The 27,062-nt window shown below is 39.9% G+C and overlaps 1 protein-coding gene across 1 annotated transcript in view; it reads right to left on the reverse strand.

The window, feature by feature from the left end:
- SDHAF3 (succinate dehydrogenase complex assembly factor 3) overlaps positions 1-10,318 on the reverse strand; it is a 33,291-nt gene extending 22,973 nt beyond the window's left edge. Inside the window, exon 1 of the mRNA XM_032111530.1 lies at positions 10,130-10,318. Within this exon, the coding sequence (XP_031967421.1) occupies positions 10,130-10,291 (162 nt within the window). The 5' untranslated portion in view covers positions 10,292-10,318. The remainder of the gene's footprint in view (positions 1-10,129) is intronic.
- Positions 10,319-27,062: the final 16,744 nt, after the last annotated feature.

The raw sequence follows: 27,062 nt of genomic DNA on the forward strand, positions 1-27,062 counted from the left end.
AAAATTAATTCTAAGCATAAAATCAAGTTTAAACCACTGCAAATAAAGTACATAGACAGAACAAATAATTGAACATGAACCAAAATATCCTTAATTTTAGAGAAGCCTGCTTGTACCAGAGCCAAAAGCTGACCTACACCTTCCACAAGGTTTTATTCCTGGAACTGTGGCAAACTGTAATTTGTTGGCTTAAAGTATCATGGTGAATCACTGAAACATGCCATATTCATTTTGAAAGGGACAGGAAAAAAAGAGAAAGATCCAGTTTAAATGTTTTACTGGTGTCCAGGAATAAAAGCAGGAATAAATAATATTTTATACTATATTTTCATTTTTGAAGAAAACTTTCTTTTTAAAGAAAACAGTACTATGCAATACCAACATATTTTGTAACAGCATCTTACTAACAATAAAACTTTTCATTTGGTGAAAAAAAATTTCCATTTGGAGTATTACTATACACTTCCAAAAATACAATTGCTTTAAAACTCAATAGATCCATTATGAAAAAACTAAAATAATTAAATTTTTTTAAAAGAGTTTTGTATCTACATACTGAGGCTCCATCTGCTCTGGGCATACTCTCCTGGGGACTACCACGGCTGACCTGAATTTTATAATCACGGAATGTGCCAAGTTGGAAGGGACCCACAAGGATCAGTCCAACTCCTGGCCCTGCACAGGACCATCCACAAGAGTCACACCCTGTACCAAAGAGCATTGTCCAATCACTTGACCAATGCAAATCCAAACCAGAAAGCACATTACGACAACATTATGACTAAACCAAGTGGAAACCACAATAAAGTTTTCTAGTTGAAAAGCCTTCTCAAAATCTGGAGCATTAAGTTAACAATTCTCAACATATATTTCAATAAATAATTTAACAATAATTGAATCTGTAGGAACTCTAGCTTATATTACTAAATTCAGCATCCTACTTTTTTCTAGCACAGGAACAAGGCTTCTCTAGCTAAGTATTTGCTGCCATCATGTGTACACTTTAAAAATTGCAAACTTATGAACAATACTTTTCCTTCATCAGGTCAAGAATCAGCCATGAGAGTACACAAAAGGGCGTTACAGATGTCAGCCAGAAGGTGACGACGTTTCAAAGATTGCTAATGTGAGTTCTTACCTCAATACAGACTGCCTATTATAATCCAAATTCTATTAGAAACACCACATGCTTTCACTATGCAATCATAAGAAGCAAGAAACTGATTATGAGTAAATGGTATTTGATGGCCCACAAAAAAATAAACCAGTTGCTCTGACTTATTCCATGCAAATATCAATACTTCCAACACCACCCAATACCTTCAGCCATGACATCTCCAAAGAAGCAATGGTGATGGGGACTTAAAACTCAAATCCTTTCACACATTTCTTCTGGTTCAGGAAGAAAAAAAAAAAAAAAAAAAAGTATAAAAAAAGAATGTTGCAGTGACCTAATGTTCATTTCCTCTAAATTATGGAATAGTTCAGCAAGAAGAAAAAAATACTATAAAGTTGCATAAAACTAGTTTATCAAGTTTACGCCATTCAGTGATTCCCACAACGAAAAGGAAGGTGCATCTACAGTGTGTCTGTTGTTAGCCAGTCTTGAAATATGGGTGCAAGGTCCATTTAGAAGGTATTTTACAGATTTACCTAGTTACTGCAGAGAGAAAAAAGTGCATCATGCTCTCTTTCATCTTAGACTGTTCTGCCTCTCACTAATGTCCCTGAAACAATAAAAACCAGCATATTAACAGGACTCAACCCCCTCACACATCAATAAGCCTGAAATCCAACACTCAGTAACTCTGCTTCTAGTATGAATTCTAACTTGTTCACTAGAAATGCCTCATTACTATACATTACTTCTGGAAATTACCTTTAAAAGCTGTAAGTTCAAACATTTTATCAGATACTATGATTAAATATATTTTCCAAATTATATCCTTCAAAAATACAGTTTGAAATCAGCAGATTTGAGTCAGAAACAAAAAATATTTGAGCAGAAATTTTCTGCTTGATGGATTCCCAGGAGTGAGCTGCACAAAAAGCAGGATATCACTAAGACTACGTACGGTTGTAAGTACAGTCAGCTTCAGCCTCAAAAGAGCCAAAGCTCTCAGCATTACAAAAGACAGCTAAAGCAACATGAATGGTGATAAAGACACGACTAAATACAAGATTATGAGATCAAAATCTCAGGTTCAGTTTCTTGCAAAAAACAATACGCAATTAAATTACTTTAATATCAGTGAACTGTATAAAAAATCTTTCATTCTTCAATGGGTATACATCCTTATGTCCTAAGTATAGCTCTATATATAAAAATCTGGGGCTTTAAAACCCTTCAAGATGCATAACTCTATTTGTACAACCTCACATTATGCTGAAAGAAGAAGAAGAAAAAAAACCAAAACAGTTTCCAAACAATTATTCTGATGTGCTCCAGATGCCATTTAAACTTGCAGAAAATATCAATTTTGTGTCTACACAGGACAGAAAGGCACATCTATACAGTACATGCAATTACAGCACTCATAATATTATTGCAGTAATTACAAAATATGGTACTTGACAGCACTTGTAGAAAGTTGGCAGTGTTTATAGTGTTGATAGTAGAAATGCACTGACAACGCAGTAAAACCTACCATGCTTACAAAACACCATGCTGACAATATTCACACAAGTACCAAACAAATGCTAGAAGGAAGGCATCAATAAAACACAAACAAACAGAAATCCTTGTAGCTTTGCAACTGCAATTCATACTCCGTTTGTTTGTTTGACCCACTACATTGTCTTAAAATGCAACAGAGTTCAGACCTCAATACCTTCATCTGAAAACCTAACCCGGTAAGGTTTTCTAAATTCTACTGCAAAATACTTTAAATACTAAAAATAGGGCTGTAACTCTGGAGGCAAAACAATCAGAATACCCATCTGCTCCCCTTTTTTTTTTTTTTTTTGTTTTGTTTTGTTTTGTTTTGTTTAAATGTAAGAGAAAGCAAGAAATCTAACAACACTCATACTTGCATACATACAACTTGAAGAAAAGCTTTTTCGGACACCCATGTGCTTTCAGTAACCTGTGTCATGTTAAACTTTTTGAAATGGCTGTCAAGGAATACTGAAAAAGAGGAATCAGCCTAATTCACAGCAAGTAAGATAAACTTACGTTCAAAGAGTATTTGGATATCTGAATGCACAAAGTAACAAATTGCTGATCATTGCAGCTCTAATTTAAAAAAATATGGAGGTCCTGAGAATTATGTGTTATTACATTTATAATTTATATATAATAAAGGCTTTTGATTCCCTAAGTTTCACACACATACACAAGTACAACGGTATGTTAGCTAGCATGGTTATGCACATGCTGTCTCAAATGGCTTGGACAGAATTTTGTAACACCACTAGATGGAAACCTGAATTACCTTTTACACTGACAATTCTGTAAATGCTCCACTACTGGTTCTGCTTCTACTGTGTCTGGCTGTTTTTTATTTAGCAATCTATTCTCACACTGGCTGTCACCAGCCTGTACTCATTAGGAAGGTGTCCGTGGGGCAGACATTCACAAAACTTCTACAGTATCTTCAGCCCTGAGAGCATTAACAGAAATATGCCCTGCCAGTGCTACCCAATGCAAGGAATAAACTGTTACACTCAGTAGACATGCACCCCACTTCTACAGCAATTTAAACTTCTCAATCTAAGTTACAACTAATAAAATTGCTACACTCTGCCACAGAATTTCAGTTCAGGGATTCAATTCATGTCACATTTTAAATATCAAAGGCATGCTACAAAACCATCTGAAATTTATAAACCTATTTGCACATCATGTATTTACACTTGCAATGTTCCTTGTTGTGAGGTGACTGGCACACGCAAGTGACTGACATTACTGCTGGATGTGACCCCTATGGCTTGGATATTATTTCCTGCTGTGTCAAAACACTTGTAAATAAAAACTTCAACTAGCAGATAATCAATTATCAAAACAGCCATCTGACTAGCTACATGCAATCACAGATATGACAACATATAGATAATTGGTATGGTAACATGACAGAAGCACTGAGAATACTGATGCCACAATTTATAAAATTTTAGATTTGGAAAATACAGCAAAGGTCTAAAACCAGTATGTACACAGGGGAAAAAAAAACAAAACAGCCCAGCTAGAAGTCACTGGCCTCAGCAGTGGGCAGATGAACCTGAAAGAGAATGATGCTGCTTTCCAGGTGAGAAGTAACAGATATCCCTTCCCACAACAGATGTGCATCATGCACAAGCAAGTGGGTATCCACCAGGCTAGCTCAAGTCTCACCACTTCAGAAAGCTCCCAGACTGCCTGGATTCTCCGTGGAAGAGAAGCAGACTCCTGCTTCTAAACCCGAATCTGAAAGAGCACTGAAAGGATGGAAGAGATGGCATAATTTGAAAAAGATGTTATTTGCAGGATACTTCACAACAGAGATCCACATGGTCAACCTTTGCAATTGCATATAAAAACTAATTCAGGACACCCACCAAATCCTGGGTGCACCCAGGCAAAATTTCATCAGAGATAGACTTCAAATCTTGCAACCAAGCAGGCCACCAGGAATGCTAGGTCACAGCAGCAGCCTGATTTCCTGTGGCCATTCATATCCAAATCCCACACACTCTTCAGTTTATCAGCCACAACTCCCTGCCTCTCAGAAAAGTGCAAAATTCCTTCCTGCCTTTTGAGAAATATAAAAGAAAATAGAGGAAATTGACTCCAATTTAGTTCTTACAAACTAATAACTAGTGAACACCCTAAGTGCGGGATAAAAACATAGGACTCAGTAGGAATTTACTCTTAATAAGAAGGTTTTTATCCAGATAGCCATTAAAATCACTAAAAGCAAATTCCAATGTATCCGGTAATGTTAAAATGAAATACTACTCTAAAATCCTATTTCACAACTTTAATAAAAGTAATAAAATGGCAAAAAACCTAAAGACATATTTTACTTCCAAAAAAAAGTATTTCTTTGTCAGGAAAAGAAAACATCTCTTATGTAATGTACTTCACTGAAACTGAGAGCAGAATTCAGAATGCCAGCAGCAGTTTTATACTTATACAACCTACATTATTTGCTGAAAGACAGCACAAAGAGCAACCCACACATCCCATTCCCATTTCAGTCTGACTCCACTACTGGCCACAATTTCCTCTTCCACCCTCTTTGACTATTTGCTCTTCAAATTCTCCATTCAACATTTCAACATATTTTTGAGTGCCAGTAGCTTAAAAATAAATCAAGAGGGAAGATCATACTCGCCCAGAAAATTAATAATGAAAAAGTTCTGTAAGTGTATCCACTCATGAGTAGAAAGACGTATCAGAACAACTATATTCTCTGAAATATGACAGCATCCCACAATCATCCCAGCAAAGTAAATACTGCAAGTGACACAGACAACTGAAAATAAATTTGATGAATGACAATTATTTGTATTGCACCAAATATACTGATTAAAAAAATTTAGTCATTCTTGAGAGGCTACATGACCAGGTTCCCCAGACAGTTCATTTGAAAGCTTGTAAAAAGGCTTTCAGGGTCAAGAACGGCCAAAGAATTTCCAAGGCAATTTATTCGATCTATTAGATCGAGAAAACATAGTGTAATTCTGCAGAATGATTCTGCTCATCTTAGAGACAGTCCAGGCCTTCTCATCTACAGAGTCAGGCTTTTTAAAAAAGCCAAGTACAAAACAGTAATTTTCAAAATTAATGCTTAAATGTGAAACAAATTCTTACTGAAATTATTCCGCTGAATATTGTACCTATTGCAACCTGAAATAATCAATACTATCTTAATATTACCTATCTTATGTAAGCATTCTCATCAACTACCATATGATTTAGAAGACTGTTGAACTAATTGACTTATCATACCTGTCAACATTAATTCAATAGCATTCCAAGGTAATAATCAGTATCAATCTAATTATATCAGCAGTCTCCTGTAAATGAGTACCAATTATTTTAATTAAAATATTAAATATTTAGAAAATAGATAGGAACATATATTAATAATTTATACGCTTAATTTGAATCTACCTGAATAAGCATAATTCCTGAACAACAAAGCTTTGTATCCCCCTTTAATATTTTCCAGCAGTTTCCAGACACAAACTAGCAATCCAATACCAACGATAGGAAAACCACAATATTTACATTCTTCTACTTTTATATAAATACATATGGATTCGGTCGTACCCACTTAAGAACTCTTCCAAGAATATTCAGTGGATAGTTTCCCTATTTTATAAATGCAAATAGGTCAGCTTAGGTTTCCTACAAAACTACATTAGCCATCTACATGGTTGGCTCTAACACTAAATCCCTCAATTTCTGTGCATTCTAAACAAGCAGATCCCTTCTCATCTCCTTTACAGGAAAACAACATGAACCATTCACATACTACAGCAAATATAATTTCAGAGCTTTTTACCTCTTTTTTGCCCCCTTTATTTTTAAAGCTGACCTTAGAAACCTCCCTACAGGTTTTCCATTATGTTTCACAAGAAATAAAGGAAATTTGTTCAGTTTGTGAGACACAATCACAGAATCATTCAGACTGGAAAAGACTTCTAAGGTCATCGAGTCCAACCTTCGATCAAACACAACTTGTCAACTAAAACATGGCGCTAAGTGCCACATGCAGTCATTTCCTGAACACTTCCAGGGATAGTGATTCTACCACGTCCCCAGGCACTCTGCTCTTCATTTTTGTGAAGAAATTCCTTCTGATGTCCACCCTGAACCTCCACGTGGCACAACCTGAGGCTTTATTCTCTCACCCTGTCACCAGCTGCCTAGGACAAGAGGCTGACTTTCACCTGGCTACTACCTCAAATTAATATGCCCAGTTCCCTTGAAACAGCATAACTTAAATAGTAAGGGAGGCAGGGGGATCAATTGAGGCAAACATAATGTGACTGAAATGCCAAGCCTGTTTCCTAACCATTTAGCTAATATGAATCAAACTGGAGGACAAGAAAGCACACCACAGACTATGAACTAGTATATTCAAGCACACCCAGAAGGTCTGACTACCCAGAAAGAACCTGAAGAGTTTTAGCAATAGTCAAGTAGTTTCATGTTAAAATAAGACATCCTTGGAAATTTTCATTCAAAAAGCATTTGGGATGACTTATTAAGATTACACTGCATATTGAAATCCTCATTCACAGTCAAGAAACATCACTGCAATCATCATATCCATAATCTTTACCCTCTGATGAATATACATCAAGACATATTATTTTAACATAAAATTAAGAATACTAATTTTCTACAACATGAGACATCATGCCACTCTGTACCAGATGCTCCGCCCTGCATGCAACAGAAGGCATGAGGAAAGAACATTTCCAGATGGAAGCTGAATATTGACAACACTAAAGTGCATACAGCAAGGTATATACTTAGCCTAATGAACAAGCAAATTGCAAAGAAAAATGTTGGAAATGCAACACACCAAAACACTGTTATCAGAGCTGTAACTATGCATTTTTCCAAAAAAAAAGGAAACTTAAACTTAACAGGAAATTTAAACAAGCAGTTTGTATTAATGTTGTCGTGATTTGTTTGGGTGGATTTTTTTGTTTGGTTTGGTTGGTTTTTGTTTTGTTTAATAAAATTAGCATTATCACAGCTTCACTCAGGGCTACCTGTGCGACTCTTAGGCAAGAACCAGGCCCTTCACAGCTATGCTGGTGTGTCCTGCAGAAACTGCCCTGGAGCTTCCAGCCTGTTTCTGGTCAAAAGAGTGTCCTGCTGCCCAGGAAGGGTGCAAAGAATAAAGCACAAGAGAAAAAAGTGGTGCACAATACAGCTGCTCACCACCTGCTGACCGATGCCCTGCCCATGCCTGAGCAGTGATCAACCCCTCATGGCCAACTTCCCCCAGTATATATACTGAACATACTATAGGTTGTATGGTATGGAATATCCATTTGGCCACTTTGGATCAGCTGTCCTAGCTACTTTCCCTCCCAGTTTCCTGTGCATGTCCTCACTGGCAGAGCATGGGCATCTGAAAAATACTTGATTTAGAGCAAGCACACTTAGGAACAGCTAAAACAGTGCATTACCAACATTATTCTCATACTAAATCCAAAACACAGCACTGAACAAGCTGCTATGAAGAAAATTACCTCTATCTTAGCCAAAACCAGGTCAGACGACTGACACCAACATGAATTAGCATGTAATTAGAGCCCAGAGTTACCTGATCCATGTTTGTCCACAGTCCACTTTCCTCAATTACCTAGTTCAAATCTTCATGGGGCTGAGAACCACAGCATAACACAAGATGCAAAGCTAGTCTCACAGGCCAAAAAACTGAAAGTCTGATTTAAATTCCACACTTGAAATAGATTATTATTTGGGTGAGAAAAAGATCCCAGAACAAAACAAAAATTAAAGATGAGAAGAGACATGTTAACTATCTGATAATATCTCCCAGCACCTTGTTAGAAGACAGACATATTTGCAAAGTTCTTTATACTCACACACTCAAAACAGTTATTAAATTAGTTTCCTTTCCTTGAACATATCATAGCTAATAGCACTAAATGTCAGGTTTCAAAATCCAACTTCAGTTACTTATAGTCCAATTTTTGTCACAATTTTCCCTATAATCTACTTTTAAAACATTTCAAAACTGAGAAATATTTTCACTATTTGTTTACTTCACTTTACAGATGGCTAAAGATATTTCAATGTAAACATTTCAATGTAAACATTTACTTCCTTTTCTAAAACTATTTTAAGGAAGATTTTAGCACTGAAAATAGTAACCTGTAACTTGCCTTTTTAGCACATGTTAAAATTGAAAGCAGTGATGCAGAAACATTTCAGCAATATCAGGTAAATGGCAACTGAGAATTACAATAGCATCAGGCATCTGAGAGGTAGATAAAAATTTCTCTGATCTGAGGATCTATCAGTTGGCAAGAGGCAATTAAAATATACTTAATCCTTTCCTCTGTAGAGAATACCAGGCAGTCTTCTCCCTGCTTATTCCTGATGCCCCAGCCCAAGTTATTTTAACCCACAAGATTTCATCTACTGCAGGTAGAAGAGATGAGTCAGTTCTCCCCTATTACCCTTCTACTGGTAAACTGGGAGGCAATGGATGCTACCTATGCTAACCACCTTCCACTGCAAAGCAGAACAGAATTTCCTTCCACAGAAAGGAAAATAGTTTTGAGATTCAAAAATACTACCACACCAGTAGTTCAAGGAGCATGAAAATTAATGGGAAGCTTGTCTACACTTTTCTCTCTTGCAGCTGTGTTCATACTTTAACTGCAGCCTGTCTGTGAAGTGTCTACACATTTGCCTGCCATGTGAACTTTTTGGGGGACCTATTAATATGCTAGTATCTGCTGGGGTCCAGGCATGTGAGGAAAGCACCTTATGGGTCTCCGTCCTCTGCTGCTTGCGAAACTTGTTACAACCACATCACTCGGGAGTGATGTGCTTTTCTCTCCTTGGTAAAACCATGCACTAAGTTCAGGGGAAGGGGTGTTAGGCAGAGAAGCAATGTTCACATAAGACTTGTTTCCTTAGGAAACACTGAAAAAATGTCACTCAAAACTGAAATGCAAGTTCATAGGGAAGCTATGTACCTAGCTAATTATAATTATACAATTAGTTATGTATGTAGCTATAAATATGTATATAGACTTATATAATAAATTGTAACAGATCATACGCATAATTGTGCATTTATATATACCTAATTATCTAACTGTTATCACTCTGTTACATATACCTGTGTGTCCATAACTATGATCACAAATATTTGAGGCAAGGCAATGAGAACCATAAAAGACAACGTGCCCAGAAACACGGAGCGACAAGGCATTCTGCAGCTCTGTAAGGAGCTCGCCTTTCAGGGGAGCATGCCCGAGGAGACAGAATCGACTGGGCTGGAAAAGACCTCTGAGATCACCGAGTCCAACCTCTGAACAGCTGCGACCGCCCGGCGCCCCTGACCTTGCCGGGGCCTGCCCTGCGCCCCGCCGGGCCCCGCCGCTCCCGGCCCCGTCCTCGCCCCGCAGGGCGGCGGGCACTTGCCTCCCACTCCCGCAGGAAGCGCTGGGCCTCGGCAGGCCCGGCCGCCTTGTGCCTCCGGAACTCCTCCTTGACGTAGCGGTCGCCCAGGTGGCGCAGGGCGGGCGGCAGCGCCCGGTGCAGCTGCAGGATGCGGCGGTACAGGCGGCGCGCTCCGCCCGCCATGGCGGCGGCCGTGCGGGGCGGGCCGAGGGCCGGGCCGCGCCTCCTCCGCGGCCGCCGCGCCAAACCAGCGCTCCGCGGGCCCTGTGGGGCGGCACCGCTCGGGAACCGGGAGGCTGCGTCTTGGCTGTGGTGTTTAAAGCGGTACCAAGAAATGCAGTTGGAAGTAGCAGATGTAAAAATGCGTAGAGGATGTTGTTTTAAAAAGACGGATGTGGGTGGTAGGGATCACGATATATAGATATAGATATAAAGGAAACAGTTCATTTTTGGCTCCAGGTTCACCACCAGAAGAAGAGACTGTGCACTTAGCACCAGGGTGGCACAAATTAATTACGCCACGAAGCGCAAGCTTCATATGCTTAAATTTTATTTACTGGCATTTTCACTGTGAGACGAGAGGAGCCATAGCAAGAAACCTTACTGCCTCCGTGGGGCTGCGGGGGACTTTGTGCCACCACGTTGTCACTACCGAGCTCCTGCTTCCTCCTACCTCCCACTTACAGCCCAAGCTCCAGCTCCCGAGCTCTCCATAAAGCTTTTTCAGCAGCTTAACATCGCATCCAACTCGCCCATGCGGAAAAACCTTCAAATGTCAACAGTCATAGATACTATGGAAAAAGCAGAGTCAGGCAGTGGCAGCAGTGGCAAAAGTCCTGCCTCATTATGGGTGAGTGTTAAGCTCCTTCCAGCCAGTCAAATTCCTCACGATTCAAAACAAAAAGGAAACATTTCCATAGACCAGGGAGCATTAAGCTTTACTAAAATACTAGGAAATTACGTAAAAGTTTACTGCCTCATCAAAAGCCCAAGTCATGATATGAGAGCCACAGCATTAAAAGCAAAGTACAGGCTATTTTACTGACTACTATTTCTTTATGCTTATTTATTGTCCTAAGCACTTCACTGATGGAAAACTGAAGTTCCTAGTAACACAAAGTTACTGAAATAAAAGCAAATGCTTATAGGTTCACTTTTCCTCAACGACAGTCTCCTGTCCTTTTTATGCTGATAATGCTGTCGGAGTGAGCAGTCAGGCCCTGGCAGAGGTGGCCTGATCCTAAAATTGATTGGTCTTGCTATATTTTCAAACTGTATTTTCTGCAGACAGTTCTTTGAGGAAGGATTTCTGGACCTAATGCATTTTGTCTACCATATGTCGTTCAATACATTCACAGTTTAAAAGGATTGAGGTTAAAAAACTGATTTGCAGTATCACTTATTTGCAGTGATGCAATTCCACCGGATCATGTCAGGGTGCATTCATTTAGAGAAATTATTAAATATTTTATTATATCTTGACCACCTCATGTTGCACGTTGAGAGCCTTCTCCTTGCTACATCCACCGTGTGTGGTTTTTAGGAATCCTCTTCCTTCCATGGCCTGCTTAAGCCCTCTGCTGGGCACTCACTTTGCCGCTCAAATACTCGCCAGGCTCCTTAAATACTAACTCAGGCAGATGTGTGACCTTCAACGTTTCTTACATCTTGTGTTTCTGTCCACAGAGACCAAAAGCCATTTTTGCCCGTCCTGTGGGGCAGGTTGTTCCTGCCCAGGAGGATTCCTGCAGATCTCTGCACCTCCAGGCTGCTTCAGCTGCAGCTCTTGAGCCTCTTCCTTGCACCTTCCCTAGGTGCTGCTAGAGGAGTGAATAATTTACCAGTGAATTCCCCATGGAGCAGAAGATAGAGCTATAAGCTCATCAAGCTGCTGATTACAGTCTAAGTTGTCAGTCTTTGTCTATTAACAATTTTTATATGCCTAAGTCCTCGAAGGTCTCTGCACTATGAGGCAATGTGGAAAGGCAGCAGAGGAGTTGAGTTATTCTTTGTGTATGGGCACAAAAGGTCTTCCCATCAGAACTCATTAGGATAGGATAGGATAGGATAGGATAGGATAGGATAGGATAGGATAGGATAGGATAGGATAGGATATTAGAGGCATTATTTCCGTATAATGACCTCTCAATCATCACTACTCAAAATATCTGTGCCACACTTTGAATCCAGACACAATTTTAGTTAACACGCATGAGTGCAGCTCCTTTGCTTGCCTCTTGTTGGTTCCTGCCTCTGCTTCCAGGCAGCACTGCTTCTGTGCAGGGCGCTGGGGCATCTGTCCTACTGCTCCTGGTGCTCCACAGCCTGGGAACACTTCTTAGCTTGCATCTAAGAAAGAGGCATCTCAGGAGAATGGTTCATCCCCCTCCTTTTTGGGCAAGTGGAGGCAATTAATCACTACTTCCTTTCAAGTGTCGATAGAAGGATGTACTATGGTACAAGTGATTTAGACAACCCGTTAGGGATTATTCTGTATCCAACCAGGCTTTAGAGAACTGGCCCAGTGTTCGTTGTGCTAGAATTGGTGGGGATCCTACCAGAGTGTCTTTGTGCCATACTCCATCATAGTGCCTTTGAATCTGGGGAGGCAGTGTCAGCTTTGCAATAGGTCAGCACAAAGGCGGGTGGAGTGGCTTAGCCAATATATTAAATCTCTATTTGCATGTCTGGTAACTGTATGAGTAGCACCTCAGCCTTTTCCCAAGGATTTACAAGAAATCTGTGGTAAAGCATGGATGCAAAGTGGCCTAGTTTCTTAGCCATCCTTCTGAGCTTTTGGCCCTGTGAATCTGCCAGAGTGGCCATGTTGTTTGCTACAGTCCTAATTCCAAATGTAGAAAGACTGGAGGAACACTTCCATGTTTATTTTTTCCTTTTATCAGTGCTATGTTGACTAAAGAAGGTGAAGCTGAAGTATTTATTGAGCTGGTATAATTGCTGTAATTTTTTAAATTATCAAGAGCATCCTGAGAGAAGTTCTTTTTGTGAATCAAAATAAATGATTAAATATAGAATGCATTGATGTGATATTTCTTTCCAGAACTGTTGGTAGTCCTGATGAACCTAAATTGTATTGTCATATTTTAAAAAGCCTCCACAGAATAATCTGCAATCTTCTTCTATAAACTGTGGATGAATGTTAAAGTACAGTCTAATTTCCTGCTATTAAAGAAAAAAGTATAGCCCTATCCCATGTTTCCTTTTTTTTGCATTGTGCAGATCACAATAAAATTGCATCTCTTACTTCAGAACTATGATGTTTTTAATAAACTCTCTAAGCATTTGAATATATTCAAGACAGTTTCTTTTTCCATGCTATTCCAGACCAAGGCAGATTCAAAAACCAAGCCAAAGATCTGTTATGACAGCACAAGTTATCTACTAAACATTCTGTGGCATCTTCCAATGTGCTTCATAAACTAAAAAGACACAGAATTATCCCTGCTCTGTGGGAGACAGCTGCAAAATTAATACTTCCATAAATGACTTAGAAAAAGCTATGGGTACTTAGAGATTCTGAGGATGCTTCTGCCTCTGTCAAAGTGGAGTAGAGTTTTGTCCTTGATTCAACAGAAGCAGAATCAGTCCTAGAATGGGACTGTCTGCTTCAACACCCACCTGAAAGTTGGACATGCAGCCTACTATACATGGGTGCTATGAAAAATGGACCAGCTATTTCACCAGGGCTTGGGGAAGTGCAGCTGACGAGGATACCAGTCATGTTTGGTGTTGGCTGCAGAGGCAACTGCCTGTCCATGTCTGGCCCAGCATTCTTCACACAGTCCATGCTTGGTGTGCTCCAAGCTGGTCAGCAGAGCATGGTAGTGAGAGCAGGATTTTCTTCCAAAAGCTCCATTTCAGTGAGGAAAAAAGATGCCATAATAGATGTAATTTGGTGCAACTCATCAGGATGGCTTCAGGTACTCACGCATGCATCTGATAGTAGGATGAAAACAAATAATAGAATGTATTTCTGATGAAATAAATACAGCACATGACAATTTTGGAAGGGAGAGGCAGTCAGCTGGTTTTGGACTACAGTCAATTTCAGGCCTGGCACACTGGTAGCTTTTGGATATTAAAAGGAAGTTCTGCTTTGGTTCAGCTTATGCTAGAGCTGCTCATTGATTGCAGGATTTCTTGTACTTTCATCTGAAGCACATGATTGGTATCATCCGAAACAAATTTTTGACAGTTCTGAGGAAGCTCTGCTTGCCTGCTGCAGACATGAAAGATGCCAAGTGTGTTAAAATATTCAGAGAATTTAGCTACCAAACTCTATCAAGTTTCTGCTTGAATCTACGTGAGCATAGCTTTGCAGCAAGCCAAGTGTAGGCAGCATCAGCGCAGAGGAGTGCCAGGCTTGCACGTGGACCCCCCTGCTCACCATCTCCCCACCTTCATCTCCTCGCCCTAGTCCAGCGCTGGATTTCAAAGCACACATGCACCAGCATGTCTCAGGGAAATGTTGTGAAAGAAAGAGAGAAGGATTGTGATTAGCCTTGTGAGGGTTTTCTTTAATCTCATTTCAGAAACATCTAGTATTCAGTGGAAATTTTCTAAAAGAGTTCAACTCAGTGAACTGATCCAAAATTAAAATTTTGGGTAGAATGATTAAAGAGCATCAAAACTCAATGTAATGGCAGGCAAGATGGTTTTAGGGGGAAAATCCTACACCTTCTTTCATAGATGGTGCCAAGTCAGACTGTGAACTGGAAATCTTTTTCATCCTTAAGCTATTATTGTTTTCAACATTCAAAGAAAACGCCCAAAAGGTTGCCCATATTACAAAATATTTCTTTTACTTTTGAAAATTCAAACAGAATTTGAAAATGCCAGTATTTGGAATTGCTGTGTGTCTTCTTCTCTTGTAAAAAATCTTTTTGTTAAATACAGTACTAGTTCACCTGGTTAATCTGCCACATGCTGTTCTGTTTAACTGCATTCAAATTCTGCAAGACATGCAATATTCTGCTCTTAATTCACATAGTAAGGGAATTAACAGGAGAATGTTGATGCTAAAATAAATACAATTTGAAAGCACACATTTTGTTATTTCAAATATAGTATGAAGTGTGCACCGTTCATAGGTAAGGCTTTGTTTTCCTGTTCTACTTATTAAGTCACTGTAAAACTTAAAGCCATGCAAAGATGCTTCCACAAATCCATTAAATTTCCTTCCAGAATAACACAAAACAAGTGCAGAAATTTTTATGTTGATGCTTTTAACAGAGGGTGGAAGCAGAAAAAGTTAGTAGATAATCAAATTTAAAAATTAATACTTTTTAAAGCTGCAGAAAAGACCATATGTACGTGATTGCAAAAGCATAGTCCAGCCTCAAAGCATCAGGAGGGGAGCACAAGTGAGCCCCTTCTGAGCAGTGGTGTCCATGGGTCCTGAGAGCTCCAGATGATGTGCTGGCATGCCCTGAAGTCTAAACTCAGGGAATAAATCTAAGTAGGCTACATCACTTCCAAACTTTTAGCCCAGCTTCACATTAACCCAAGAGGAATTTAAAGTGCAACATAAATGTGTTTAAATGAAGTTAGAAGAAAGCTTGTTGTCCCATCTCCTGTTTTAATTAAATATGTCTTATATGAAAAGCATAGCTTACAGATGCAAGGCTTGTGGTTTCTCTGGCAGCACTGCAGCTCTGAGTAAACACACCATAGTATTATTTTGTTTGCTTTCTTCCCTAATTAACTTTTTTAAGTTTCCTCTGCTCTCTGTGTGGCTGCTTCAGTTTTTGGCACTAGTACTGAGCCAAAGGGGACTGGGAAGAAGACTATGCTTTCTCTTTCTCCCTCCCTCCACCAAGTAATCACAGACCAGTTGGAAATCCCTTCTTGCTTTTTTAAGATATATAGGTAACAGGATACATGTCACCAATAAAGCATGAGCCCTGTGGCTCATACTGGTCTGGGAACCCATACCTTCCTATTGGAAGAGAAACTAAGCCATTGACTGCACTGACCATGGGAGGTGCAGCTGCAAGTGCCCAGGCAGTGCTGCACACTTCAGAGCAGAAATCAGGGCAAACCCACAAAATTTGAAGCCAAACATAAATTTTGTCAGCCTTTGAGAGTGTTTGGATTTCTCCTTTTTACCATCCTTAGTGGTTACAGATTTTCAGGTTCAAGGCTTTGCTATAACACTCTTATTGTTTCACAAATCCAGATCATTGTCTGCTGTTTAAAATGAAGCATGCATAATCCAACATCATTCATTATTTTGGCATAAACAGTATGCTATCAGCAGAGCACATGTTCCGTCTCAGGTCTCTAGCACTTTGATAGCCCTCTGAATGCATCCAGTCTGTCCAGGACAATTTAACATGCAGGCCAAGTTCCGGAATACTTAACTGGCCTCACGTTAAAAACAGTTGGCGTCACCCTTGCTGTGCAGCCTTGGATAGGCATCTCTTGTCTCTATCCAGTTTCTGATGTTGTAATCAATCAGGAAAACAAATTCAACATGCAACTGTGTAGCTCTGAAACTGTTTGTGTCTTTTTGTTGTGTTCCCTGCCCTGAAACTCAGCACCACACTGCAGACTTGGGGTGTATCTGGATGGCTACTCATCCAAGGTTTATTATTCACTGGATCTGGTAATATTTGTGATTACATTTCTTGATAGTCAGGATTTTCCTATGTGGTTTCTTGATATAACATCTTGTGTTAATGGTTGAGATTCAGGATGGCACTATAGGATACCACATGAAAGAAAGGAGCTTTTAAATAAATACTCAAAGTTCCTTAAACCCTTCTATCCAACATCACTATCACTGTTAATCAGTTCCTCCCTCCGCCCCCTCCCCAAATCCCCTGAAGGCAGGATCAGTGGTAATCAAAAGACATGTAGCATTTGTTAGTGTTGAAATGATCACCTCTGTGTGATATGGTTTTTAATAATGAGTTTATTGCTGTTGCTTTGTGAATTATGGCTTTTCACTTCTCCTAAACCAAAACAAAAGTTATTTGCAAGGTGCCACAGGAATAATTTTTAGACTGAAAAATAAGTAAGTTAGTGATCACAAACTCCTTGCTGCTTATGTGGAAGTGGCATTTGGTTTTTTACTTCTTTGAGATTTGATTTTAAACTGAGATGTTGAAAGATAACTTGTTCTTGTATGCTATGGAGCAGTAGCAGCTCCAGGTGCTATAGAAAGCACAGACCAAGATGTAGGGATAAAAATTTCAACTGTGTCAGTCTAATATGTTAGACAGTAGGATGGTCACACTCTCTTGAAAGGAAAAAAGTTGGAGACTTTTCACTGATGGGATATAGCAATTACAATTGTCCTAGCATTATTAATTCTCCAGTGTTATTTTCCCACCATATATAAATTATAATTTTTTTATATTCACTAGTAGGGTACAAAGATAATGTATATTTAAAAATAATTGACAGTGAATCTTGAAAGCAAGCTGTTTAAAGATGCAGCAATGTACTCCTGCAGCTTATGGTGAAAATGACATTCTGTAGGACAGATTATTTTTCTGTGAGCTCTAAAATTCAAATGATTGCTGTGTCATCTTGAAAAATTGGAGAATCCCATCCAGGTCTAGGGTACAGTGTCTATTTCAAATATCAGGTTGTGATATCAAAAGCTGTACTTGAGAGGATCAGTACATCAGAAATTCTTCAAAAGGACAAGAGTTTTACCCCTTCTGTTGTTCAGCTTCGTATATCAAAACTGTACTCTTCACAGCTTCCAGAGGTCTTTGCTGGGACTCATTTACTGTCTTCCTGCACTCTGTTTTCAAAATTATGCCCTGGGAGCAAAACTTCTCGTTTAAGACCTGGATTTCAAAGTGCTCTGAAATCCACAGGCATCTCCAACATGTTTTGAAAATTGCTACACCTCACCGGAGCCAGAGGCAACATTATCCATGCAGGTCTGAAGTCAGTTGGTCTAACAGGTCTTCAGATAATACCCTTTCTTTTCAACCTTCCCAGGAGGACTGCATTTTATATGCTCGGAAATCCACTGGGATGTGATGATTGTCTTGAAAACTTAGTCGTGACAATAACTGTGGAACATTTCACTGTAAATTTGGAGTAATTCCTCCCTCCCTGTGGAGATGCTTAGCAATTTTTGATTCTTGATTTTTTTTTTTTTTTTTTTTTTTGTAAACAGGTCAGGGAAATCTGAGGGTATGAAACCCATGAAATATGTGTATATTGCAGACTGATCCTGAGCTTAATTCTTCAGCTAACCACACTGACTACTGAAATTTGGTAAACAGCCAGTTGAGAAATATTTAACACTACTAATGCTTTAGAAAAAGTAAAACAAAATCGAAAATTACTTTTCTGATACTAGAACATGAATCATTTCTCTTGCTGTCAGTAAATACTTTCAATTCCTTCTGAAGTGTTGTCTCTGTGATACATGTGCTGCTGTACAAGCAAAAGAATAGATATTCCACAGATAAGCCACACAAGTAGTATGCACTGTATGTGCATAAACCTGTTTTTATATAAATGTATATACATATACTTACACACACATGCCCCTCCAAACTCACATACGTATGTCCATGGACACAAATACACACATACACAAGTGCACACAAAACTGCTTTGTTACTGTAACATTCTGAAGTAACATACCAAAACTATATTTCCCTGGCTTACTTTGTAATCAGATTTTTAAGGCTTTTAATAGGGTGCTGGTTTTTTTTTCCTTCTGGTAACTCATCCCAGTACTTCCCACAATATAAACTGTGTCCTGTGCGTGTGTACTTGACACTCACCGATTGCTTGGCACATTGCCTATCAAAATGTGCCTCCAGGTACACTGAGATTGTCTGAGAGTACCACACTGCCATTCAACATATGGGAAACTTGAGAAACTGAGGCATCATGCCAACCTAGCATTCAGTAAGACAGTGTCAGAGATGGTACAACAACTTAAGGCTTTCCTGTGTCTCAATTCAGCACTTCAGCCAATAGCTGATATTGTCTCTGAGGTTCGCACAACTTTGTATTATTCCACACTGTGTCAATGTGTCAGTTTTTATTTAAAACTTTTTGGACAATACATCATCATCATCATATGATGTATTACCCATACAAATCAATGTAAAGTCTATGGGGATTTTAGTAAATGCTTTCTATATATCCTGTAGAGGCTCACTCAACAAAAGGAACATGCAGCTATTGAGATCTGAAGCTTTAACCCTAAAATGAACTGAAGGGTGTTCCCACAGCAAAGCTGGAAATGCCCCTGGCAGCAAAAGACTTGAAAGATACTGATTGTCTCTAGCTGACATTCAGTAACAGAAATATATCTTAAGGCAAGATTAAAACATTCATTAAAGAGTGAAAATAAAACATCATTACAAAAAATAATGAGGTTTCCCTCTTACTCTTTAGTAGTTACAAAACATTCTTCTGGCTCTTTAATTGCTGCTTGCAAAGGCTCTGTACTGAGTCATTTAGTTTCTGAAAGTAACAACACTGTCCTAGCCTTCTTATTGGCATTTACTCCTATGCCACCCACATTGAGCTCCAAATCTGGATCCAAGGATTGCTGAGCTGTGAAGACTGTATTTGTGTAATTCTGCCAGCAACCACCCATATAACCTCAGAAGAATCAAAGAGAACTAAATGCTGAAACATTCAAATGTTATATGAACACCAACTACCAGGAGATGCTCACAAGCTTAAGGATATTTTATTTTCATCCTGTTCCATTTTCTGGCTGGTCTTTTCAGGGTGGAGAAGGAGGAAGTGGTCAAAGACAGCTCTTTGTGTTTGGTCATTTAGCAAAGTGGAAGTTCTGTATTCTATCTGTCTCATCTCCAGATGGTGGTAAGCCAAATCTCAGCATTGTACCACACTGCAGGACCAGAGAAAGACAGATGAGTGTTGCCACAGGATGAAAAAAATGTATTTTAAAGGAGATGAGGACTAAAAACTGCTAAGAATGATTACCATGGCTATGTTGTTTAGACATTCCACAGTTGGCTCATTCACTGTCTAGTAATCATCCCTTCCTCACTGGGTATCTCCTTGCTGAAGAAAATAAAGAGATTTACCCAGGACCAACAAGGGGTCAAGGCAAGATGAGAGTAGCCTCAACATCAGCATCTTCACCTGCCTCTCTTGGCTTCACCCCTCACTCTGGGAGCTCCTGTGTCCAGTTTTGCATGTCCCAGAGGAGTGTTGTCTTTAGGCTTGACAGACGATGCTCTCAGGCTGGAAATGAAGTGTTCTTTACATCTAGAGTCTGGATTAAGTGTCCTAAGGATGGCGTAGGCTCTGTGCTCCCAAAAAGCAGGATATTTTAGGATGTCTCAAAGTGAGCACACAAAGTGAATACTGCAGTTCACTCCTGAAGTGTGTCCAGATGGAGACTGCGGTTCTGTGCATGCAAAGTTCTCTGGTTCATCTCTCTACATATGTATGTGGAGAAGGTACATATTTATGCATCCACATATGCAAACGGATCTCTGTATTGAAAACAAGAATGCAGAAAATTATATAAGGGGCTCCTCCCAACTTTGTTTAACTGGAAATAGCAGTGATCTGGCACACCTGAGGACAAATTTTCTTCCAACTGTGTTTTTAACCAGGGTGCTTAGCCCTCCCACCTTTACTTTCTGAGACTACATTTTAATATTTTTCGAGTATTTAACTGCCCCGCTGTATTTCCTCCCTCTTCAAAATTAAACAAAATTACTTGATTCATTTCAAGTTTAAGTAATGAATTTCTCATCATTTTTACTCCCTAAATCCCATGCACAAGCATAAGGCTGCTTTGTCTGGGATGCATTGGTTGAGTGGAAGATGTTTATTTGTAATAAGGATTCAAGAAAATCCCCTGTATCCACTGGAAATTATAAACATAGAAATATCTCCACGAGTCTTAGGTTTGTTGAAAGAATTGTATTTCAAGTTGCTATCTTTAGGTCCCAGCTTGACAGCACAGTATCTCTTTAGACAAATAACCCATGCAGTGCAATGCTTTTTGATGGGGAATGAAGGTTACCAGTGAATATCTTCTTGGCTGGTGAAGACAGTCAGCAGATTTTTGGGGTTTGGAAGGCAGAAAAAAACAAACCCCACCCCTTATTACCTAAAGAAATACTTTTTAATATTTCTATATAAGAATATTTGTGGGAAATGTAAGTAAAAGTCAGATGAGGGAAGACAATAACTAGGGGGACTCCACAGAGTGATTATTACCCAGAACTATTGTGGAGCACACCCATGGACACATGGTGCACCCGCCTGCCAGCATAAAAACATAAAAACCAGAGGGTTTATATTAGCACTGAACAAGGACGCAAGTACCACACTTACCGTTTTCAGGCTGCAACCCAGTTACTGCAGTGTGAAAACCACTAACATACATGACTGTTTGCAAAAGTCGTGGATGGTGTGGCAACATAGGACAGCAGCCCAGAAATCTGCATCTGATTTATTTTTCTCTCATTGTTAGGTGTCACTATGTTTAACATGACAATGCATATCCTATAAGAGCTCTATTTATAAAACACATATCAGGAAAATATAGAAGACATTTCCTTCCTCTTGTTCTTTTTTTTTTTTTTTTTGTCTCAATACAGCATAACCTTTCAGAGCCACAATCCAGGATGACATACACAAACAAGCAGCTTCACAGATATACACGTTCCTGTTTTGTCCTGCATCCTGAATGCTGCCAGTCAGGAATCAAATGCCAATTCTGACACTCTGAAATTATTTGAGGAGGGAAATCCAGCCCACAGTTGTCCCATTGCTATGCAGTGTACAGAAGGAATCATCTGCTGTACATGGTCTGACAAGAACTTTCTGCAATATTTTGATGGTCAGACCACTTTTATCACAGATTTCTCTTTTATTGCTATGAGGAGAACCATTTTTAGATCTTCATAATCACAGACTGAACAAGTAGCACCTTGCCATTTTTTACTTGTTTGTGTTATGCCATCTCCCTTCTCCCCTTTTCTTTTCTTCCTTGCAACAACACTGTGAAAAGTCCATTGTTGAGCAGTAGGGTTGTGACATTAGGGTCAAATCCCTTTTTTCACATTCCCTCATCTCCTCTGTAAGGGATGAACTCTAAGTGAGGGAGTGACATGCAAAATTGTACAGAGCTTTGAAGCGCTGACCTACCTTATACAAGATGCTGCTCCAGTTCAAGCACATTCTTGACTCCTGCTAAATCCAATGTGAGATGGTACTCAAGTCTCCATGGATTACAGTGACTGCATTTAATGCATTGCTCATATTTTCTGCTCTTACTTCCATGCACAATATTCATCAGTTTTGGACAGCCTCAATTTTCTTGTCACCACCTAGAGGCCTGTACAACCATGGACGGGATCTAGTCTGTGCTGTATTCCTTACTTCTGGATTGATTTGCTTCCATGAATGGAAGCCAAAGCCTTCTTTTCCACACAGTTCCTCTTCTGGATGCTACACTGATACACCAACTGTATAACATTTCCAGCCCAGTGTCCCTCACTGAGTAAATAGCACAGCCTGTCCATTTTGGAAAGCAAGCATGATGATTTTCAGAGGTGCTGGTTCTGCTGAACTGCATCATCTTGTTGAGGCAACACAACTAAAAATTACAGGAGGAGAGTTGATGGAAGAAAATAGATTTAAAAATTATACACATTGAACACAAGAAGTGTGAGCTGATAAGAAATTTATTCTCATTGCTGTCGTTAGCATTCAGTTTCAGAAACAGACATGTTTTGATTCCCTCCTTTATTTATTTTTAATAACACTATTTGCAAGAGAAATACCATACTGCTGGAGCACCGTGCCTTTGGGGTTGATTAGATATAATCTTCTGCACAAGACTTTCAGAGATTGCATCATGTTAAGAGAAAAAATGCACTAATTGCAGTGCTGTGCAGGACTGTGTCATTTTAGGTTATCAGAAAGTCCTGCTCACATGTATCCCTTTTTTTAAAAGGAGAGGAGGCACTTGTGCATTCTGGATCTTGTTTGTGAATTTTAGCTGGTTACACCCAGTGTAAGTTGCTTTAACTTCTTTTTAAACTCTAACAGCCACTACTGAGGACAACAGAGAAACTTTACACCATCAGATGATTTGTGTTGTTTGTTTGTTTGTTTTTCAACTAACAATAAACAAGTGTTACGTGAATAAAAGCCCTTATATTTTCTGTTTTTCAATCTCTATTGTATTTCTTGAGATATCTGTGGGTGTTGTTCTGATTTGTCATCCTGCCTCTCAGAAGAATGTCATCCCTTTTCCTTGCAGAGTCGACTCTGGGCTGTTTTGCTCCAGCAGACACTGACAGCCATCTTCATCAGCCAGTAGATGTCATTGTGTTTCCACCGCAAAAGCACATCAAACATATTCATCTGGCTGCAAATGCCTGTCCGGTCCTGCAAACAATACTGTTGAGTATTTAGGATTTTCTCTACCCTGCAGCAAAATATTTGTTTAAAATGCTTAGCCAGAAAACAGTGAAAATTAAGTTCCAAGCATTTGATAGCTGTGACTAACTAGCCAGAATACCCTTGGCTTCAGCTAATATAGTGCCAATGGTGTTATACAAACACAGCTTACTCAACAGGACACAAATCATTGTTAATAAACTATTACAAAAGATGCCAACAGAAAAAGACAGAAATAATGTCTCGTGGATTAGCCAGCTTCTTTAAGCAACCAGCTTGTTCTGCTGTGAGGTCATCTGCTCTTCAATACTCAGACAGGATTGAGAATTTATACTTCAAAAGTCTTTAGACCTTCAGAGTGTAATAAAAAGAGGCTGTAGTCTGTTATTTTTCAGCTATTTTATTCTGGGCTATGTTAACAGCTTCCCAATTTGCATGATATAATATTTGTGGTGTAATTAGAAAGTTCCATTTGAAGTCAAAACTTGGTAGCAATAGAGAAGGAAACACTTGGCAGTAGTATCAGAGGTAGGGTTTTCCAGAAAGTCTGACATATTTTTTATCAGTAGAAACTCAAGATATATCATTTAACCATCATCTTGCAACATCCATGCTGGAAATGGCATGGAGAGCCAAATTCCCTGCTGGCAGCAACCAGTGAGGCCCTGCTGGCTCTAACAACACAGGAGACCCTTGACAGACTCAGCGGAGAACTGGCCTTTTGCAACGTGTTTTGAGTCCCAGGAGCCAGCCACAAAACTGAGTGAAGTCAACGGAAATATTTTGCTTGTTGGCAATGGGCTATGGATGAAGCCATGAATCAGGTTTTCTGGAGGCTGGTGCAGCACATCTGTCTTGGGGTGAGGCAGCTGAAAGGCACAGGCTTGGATTTGAAAGGACAAGCTTCATTTCACAAGTCTCTGCTCAGGCTTCACTAGCTCAGGAATAACCTGAGATGGTACAAGAGAAACTCTGTTCTGCCCTTGCAATGTCTACAGGAGCTATCAAGAGAGTGGCTCATCCTCTTACTTGCTCACGGAAACATCTAAAACTCTTCCTGGACTGGGAGACTTTTCCACAGGTAGGTGACTAGTTTGGGTTGAGAGGGTCCTTTAAAGATCATCACATCCAAGTCCCTGCCATAGGCAGGGACATCTTTCACTAAATCAGGTTGCTCACAGCCCCATCCAGCTTGACCTTGAATACTTCCAATGGTGGACAGAATGGCTGGACAGTGGCCAGGCAGAAAAGGACCTGAGGATGCTGGTCGACAGCTGACTGAACATGAGCCAGCAGTGTGCCCACATGGCCAAGAAGGCCAATGGCATCCTGGCTTGTATCAGGAATAGTGTGGCCAGCAGGACCAGGGAAATCATTCTTCCCCTGTACTTGACACTGGTGAGGCCACACCTTGAGTACTGTGTCCAGTTCCTGGGCCCCTCAGTTTAGGAAGGACATCGAGATGCTCAAACACATCCAGAGGTCGGCAACAAGGCTGGTGAAGGGCTTGGAACACAAGCCCTATGAAGAATAGCTGAGGGAGCTGGGGTTGTTTAGCCTGGAAAAAAGAGGCTCAGGGGTGACCTTATCACTCTCTACAACTCCCCCAAATGAGGGTGCAGCCAGGTGGGGGTCAATCTCTTCTCTCAGGCAGCCAGTGACAGGACAAGAGGGCGGTCTTAAGCTACAGCAGGGGAGGTTTAGGTTAGACATTAGGAAAAAATTCTTCACTGAAAGAGTGATTGGGCACTGGAATGGGCTGCCCAGGGAGGTGATGGAGTCACCATCCCTGGACGTGTTTAAAAAAGACTGGACGTGGCACTCAGTGTCATGGTTTAGTTGATGAGGTGGTGTTTGGGCATGGGTTGGACTAGATGATCTCAAAGGTCTTTTCCAGCCTAGTTCATTCTGTGGTTCTGTGGGTCATCCACAAGTATGGATGGGAGCTGTGGCTGTTTCCATGTTTGGATATGAGGTGTATGATATATATACAGAGGTCCTGTAAATGAGATCCCCTTGGACTGTCTAGGCTACCAAACCCTTACACTTGGATGGGGAGACAGAGGTTCACAGGTACTGCAGCAGCATCCTCTGTACGGTGACAGAACATGTTTAAGGATCACAGCAGCCTCACCTGCTGTCTTACAGATAAACTCACCTGCAATTAGAGCCATCCATGGTGCAGAACTAGTCTTTATTAATATTCCAAAGTCACCTCTTACAAAAAAATAATTTTGTGACAAACATCAGCTTAATAATTCATGGGTCAGTCTACAGGTGGCATACTCATTTCCTACACACCACTCCACATTCATGTCATACATGCTATGGCTACTCACTTTCCAAAGCACGTGGAGGAAACCTTGTACTGCTGAACTGAGAGCTGTCTCAGGCTGCTGAGCTCCCAGTGCTGTGCCTCCAGACTTTCACATTTACCTGGGATTTCTCATTCGAATAAAATCATTTAGAACTGCCCTCTGGTAATTTTTTTGATCTACATCAGCTGATCCATAAATATCAAATAAAAAATATGCAGCACTGTCTTAAATAGTTGTATTCCTAGCTCACTACTTCCTCATCTGATTCCTCTCAGTCCTGCTCGCTATCCCGTGCAGCCAGGGCTTGCTGGAACATTTATCTGAGGATTTAGCTGAGTAAAAGCACACCATAAATTTTTATTCTTTCAGGTGCACATTTTTTTCCATGCAACCTACTATGTTATTGCAGTGTGAAAGTGTAAAGGAGAAGAGAAATGTAAGGGATAAAATGTAAAGGAGAAGAAAACAGATCTCTGTTTTTCTATCTGCCTGAGGATATCCGCACAGAGGTGGAGACAGTGGCAAGATGGATGTGGAAGCCCAAATTGCTGACTTTAACAGGGACTCCAGTAAGTGTCCTCTGCCTCATTTTTCCATTTAAAACAGCAGAGGTAATGCTATTCATTATCTCATTTCACCTTAGGAAAAACCTTATCAAGGTTGTTAAGGGATTTATATACTACAGAAACTAGAAAATTCCCACTCTTGCAAAAGACCATGAAGAAATGACTTTTACCAAATGCACTAGTTAAGAAGATCACTAATTTTAAAATGGCAGTAAAAATACTGACCTATCTCACTTCCTAAGCATGTCTTGGATATCCTCACCAACACAAATGTTCCAATTTATTAAAAAAAACCAGTAGTTGATGATGTAATTAGAGCCTGTGTTAGAACACACTTCCAGAAGGGAGATGAATGAAGGCTTTCTGAATATCACACATTTTGATAAATCTAAGTTTTGCTGTGTTTGGTTCAGCTGCTATTTAAATATTCTATAACTTGTAATTGTAATTGTGCATGAGTTTGCATATCTTTTCTTGCTTAGAGCAAATCCAAGTCTGGGAACACTCAGGTTCAGGTGGAGGTTTTGCAGCAGGGTTCAGGTGTTAAGGAAACTACCCAGTCTGACCATTCATTGACCCTCTGCCAGTCACTGTCCAAAGACCAGAGACTTGCACTGCCAGGACCGAAGGTCCTTCAGAGCAGGCAGCTCCAATGAGCTG

The sequence above is a fragment of the Corvus moneduloides genome, chromosome 1 (genome assembly GCF_009650955.1).
Source record: "Corvus moneduloides isolate bCorMon1 chromosome 1, bCorMon1.pri, whole genome shotgun sequence".
NCBI lineage: Eukaryota > Metazoa > Chordata > Aves > Passeriformes > Corvidae > Corvus > Corvus moneduloides.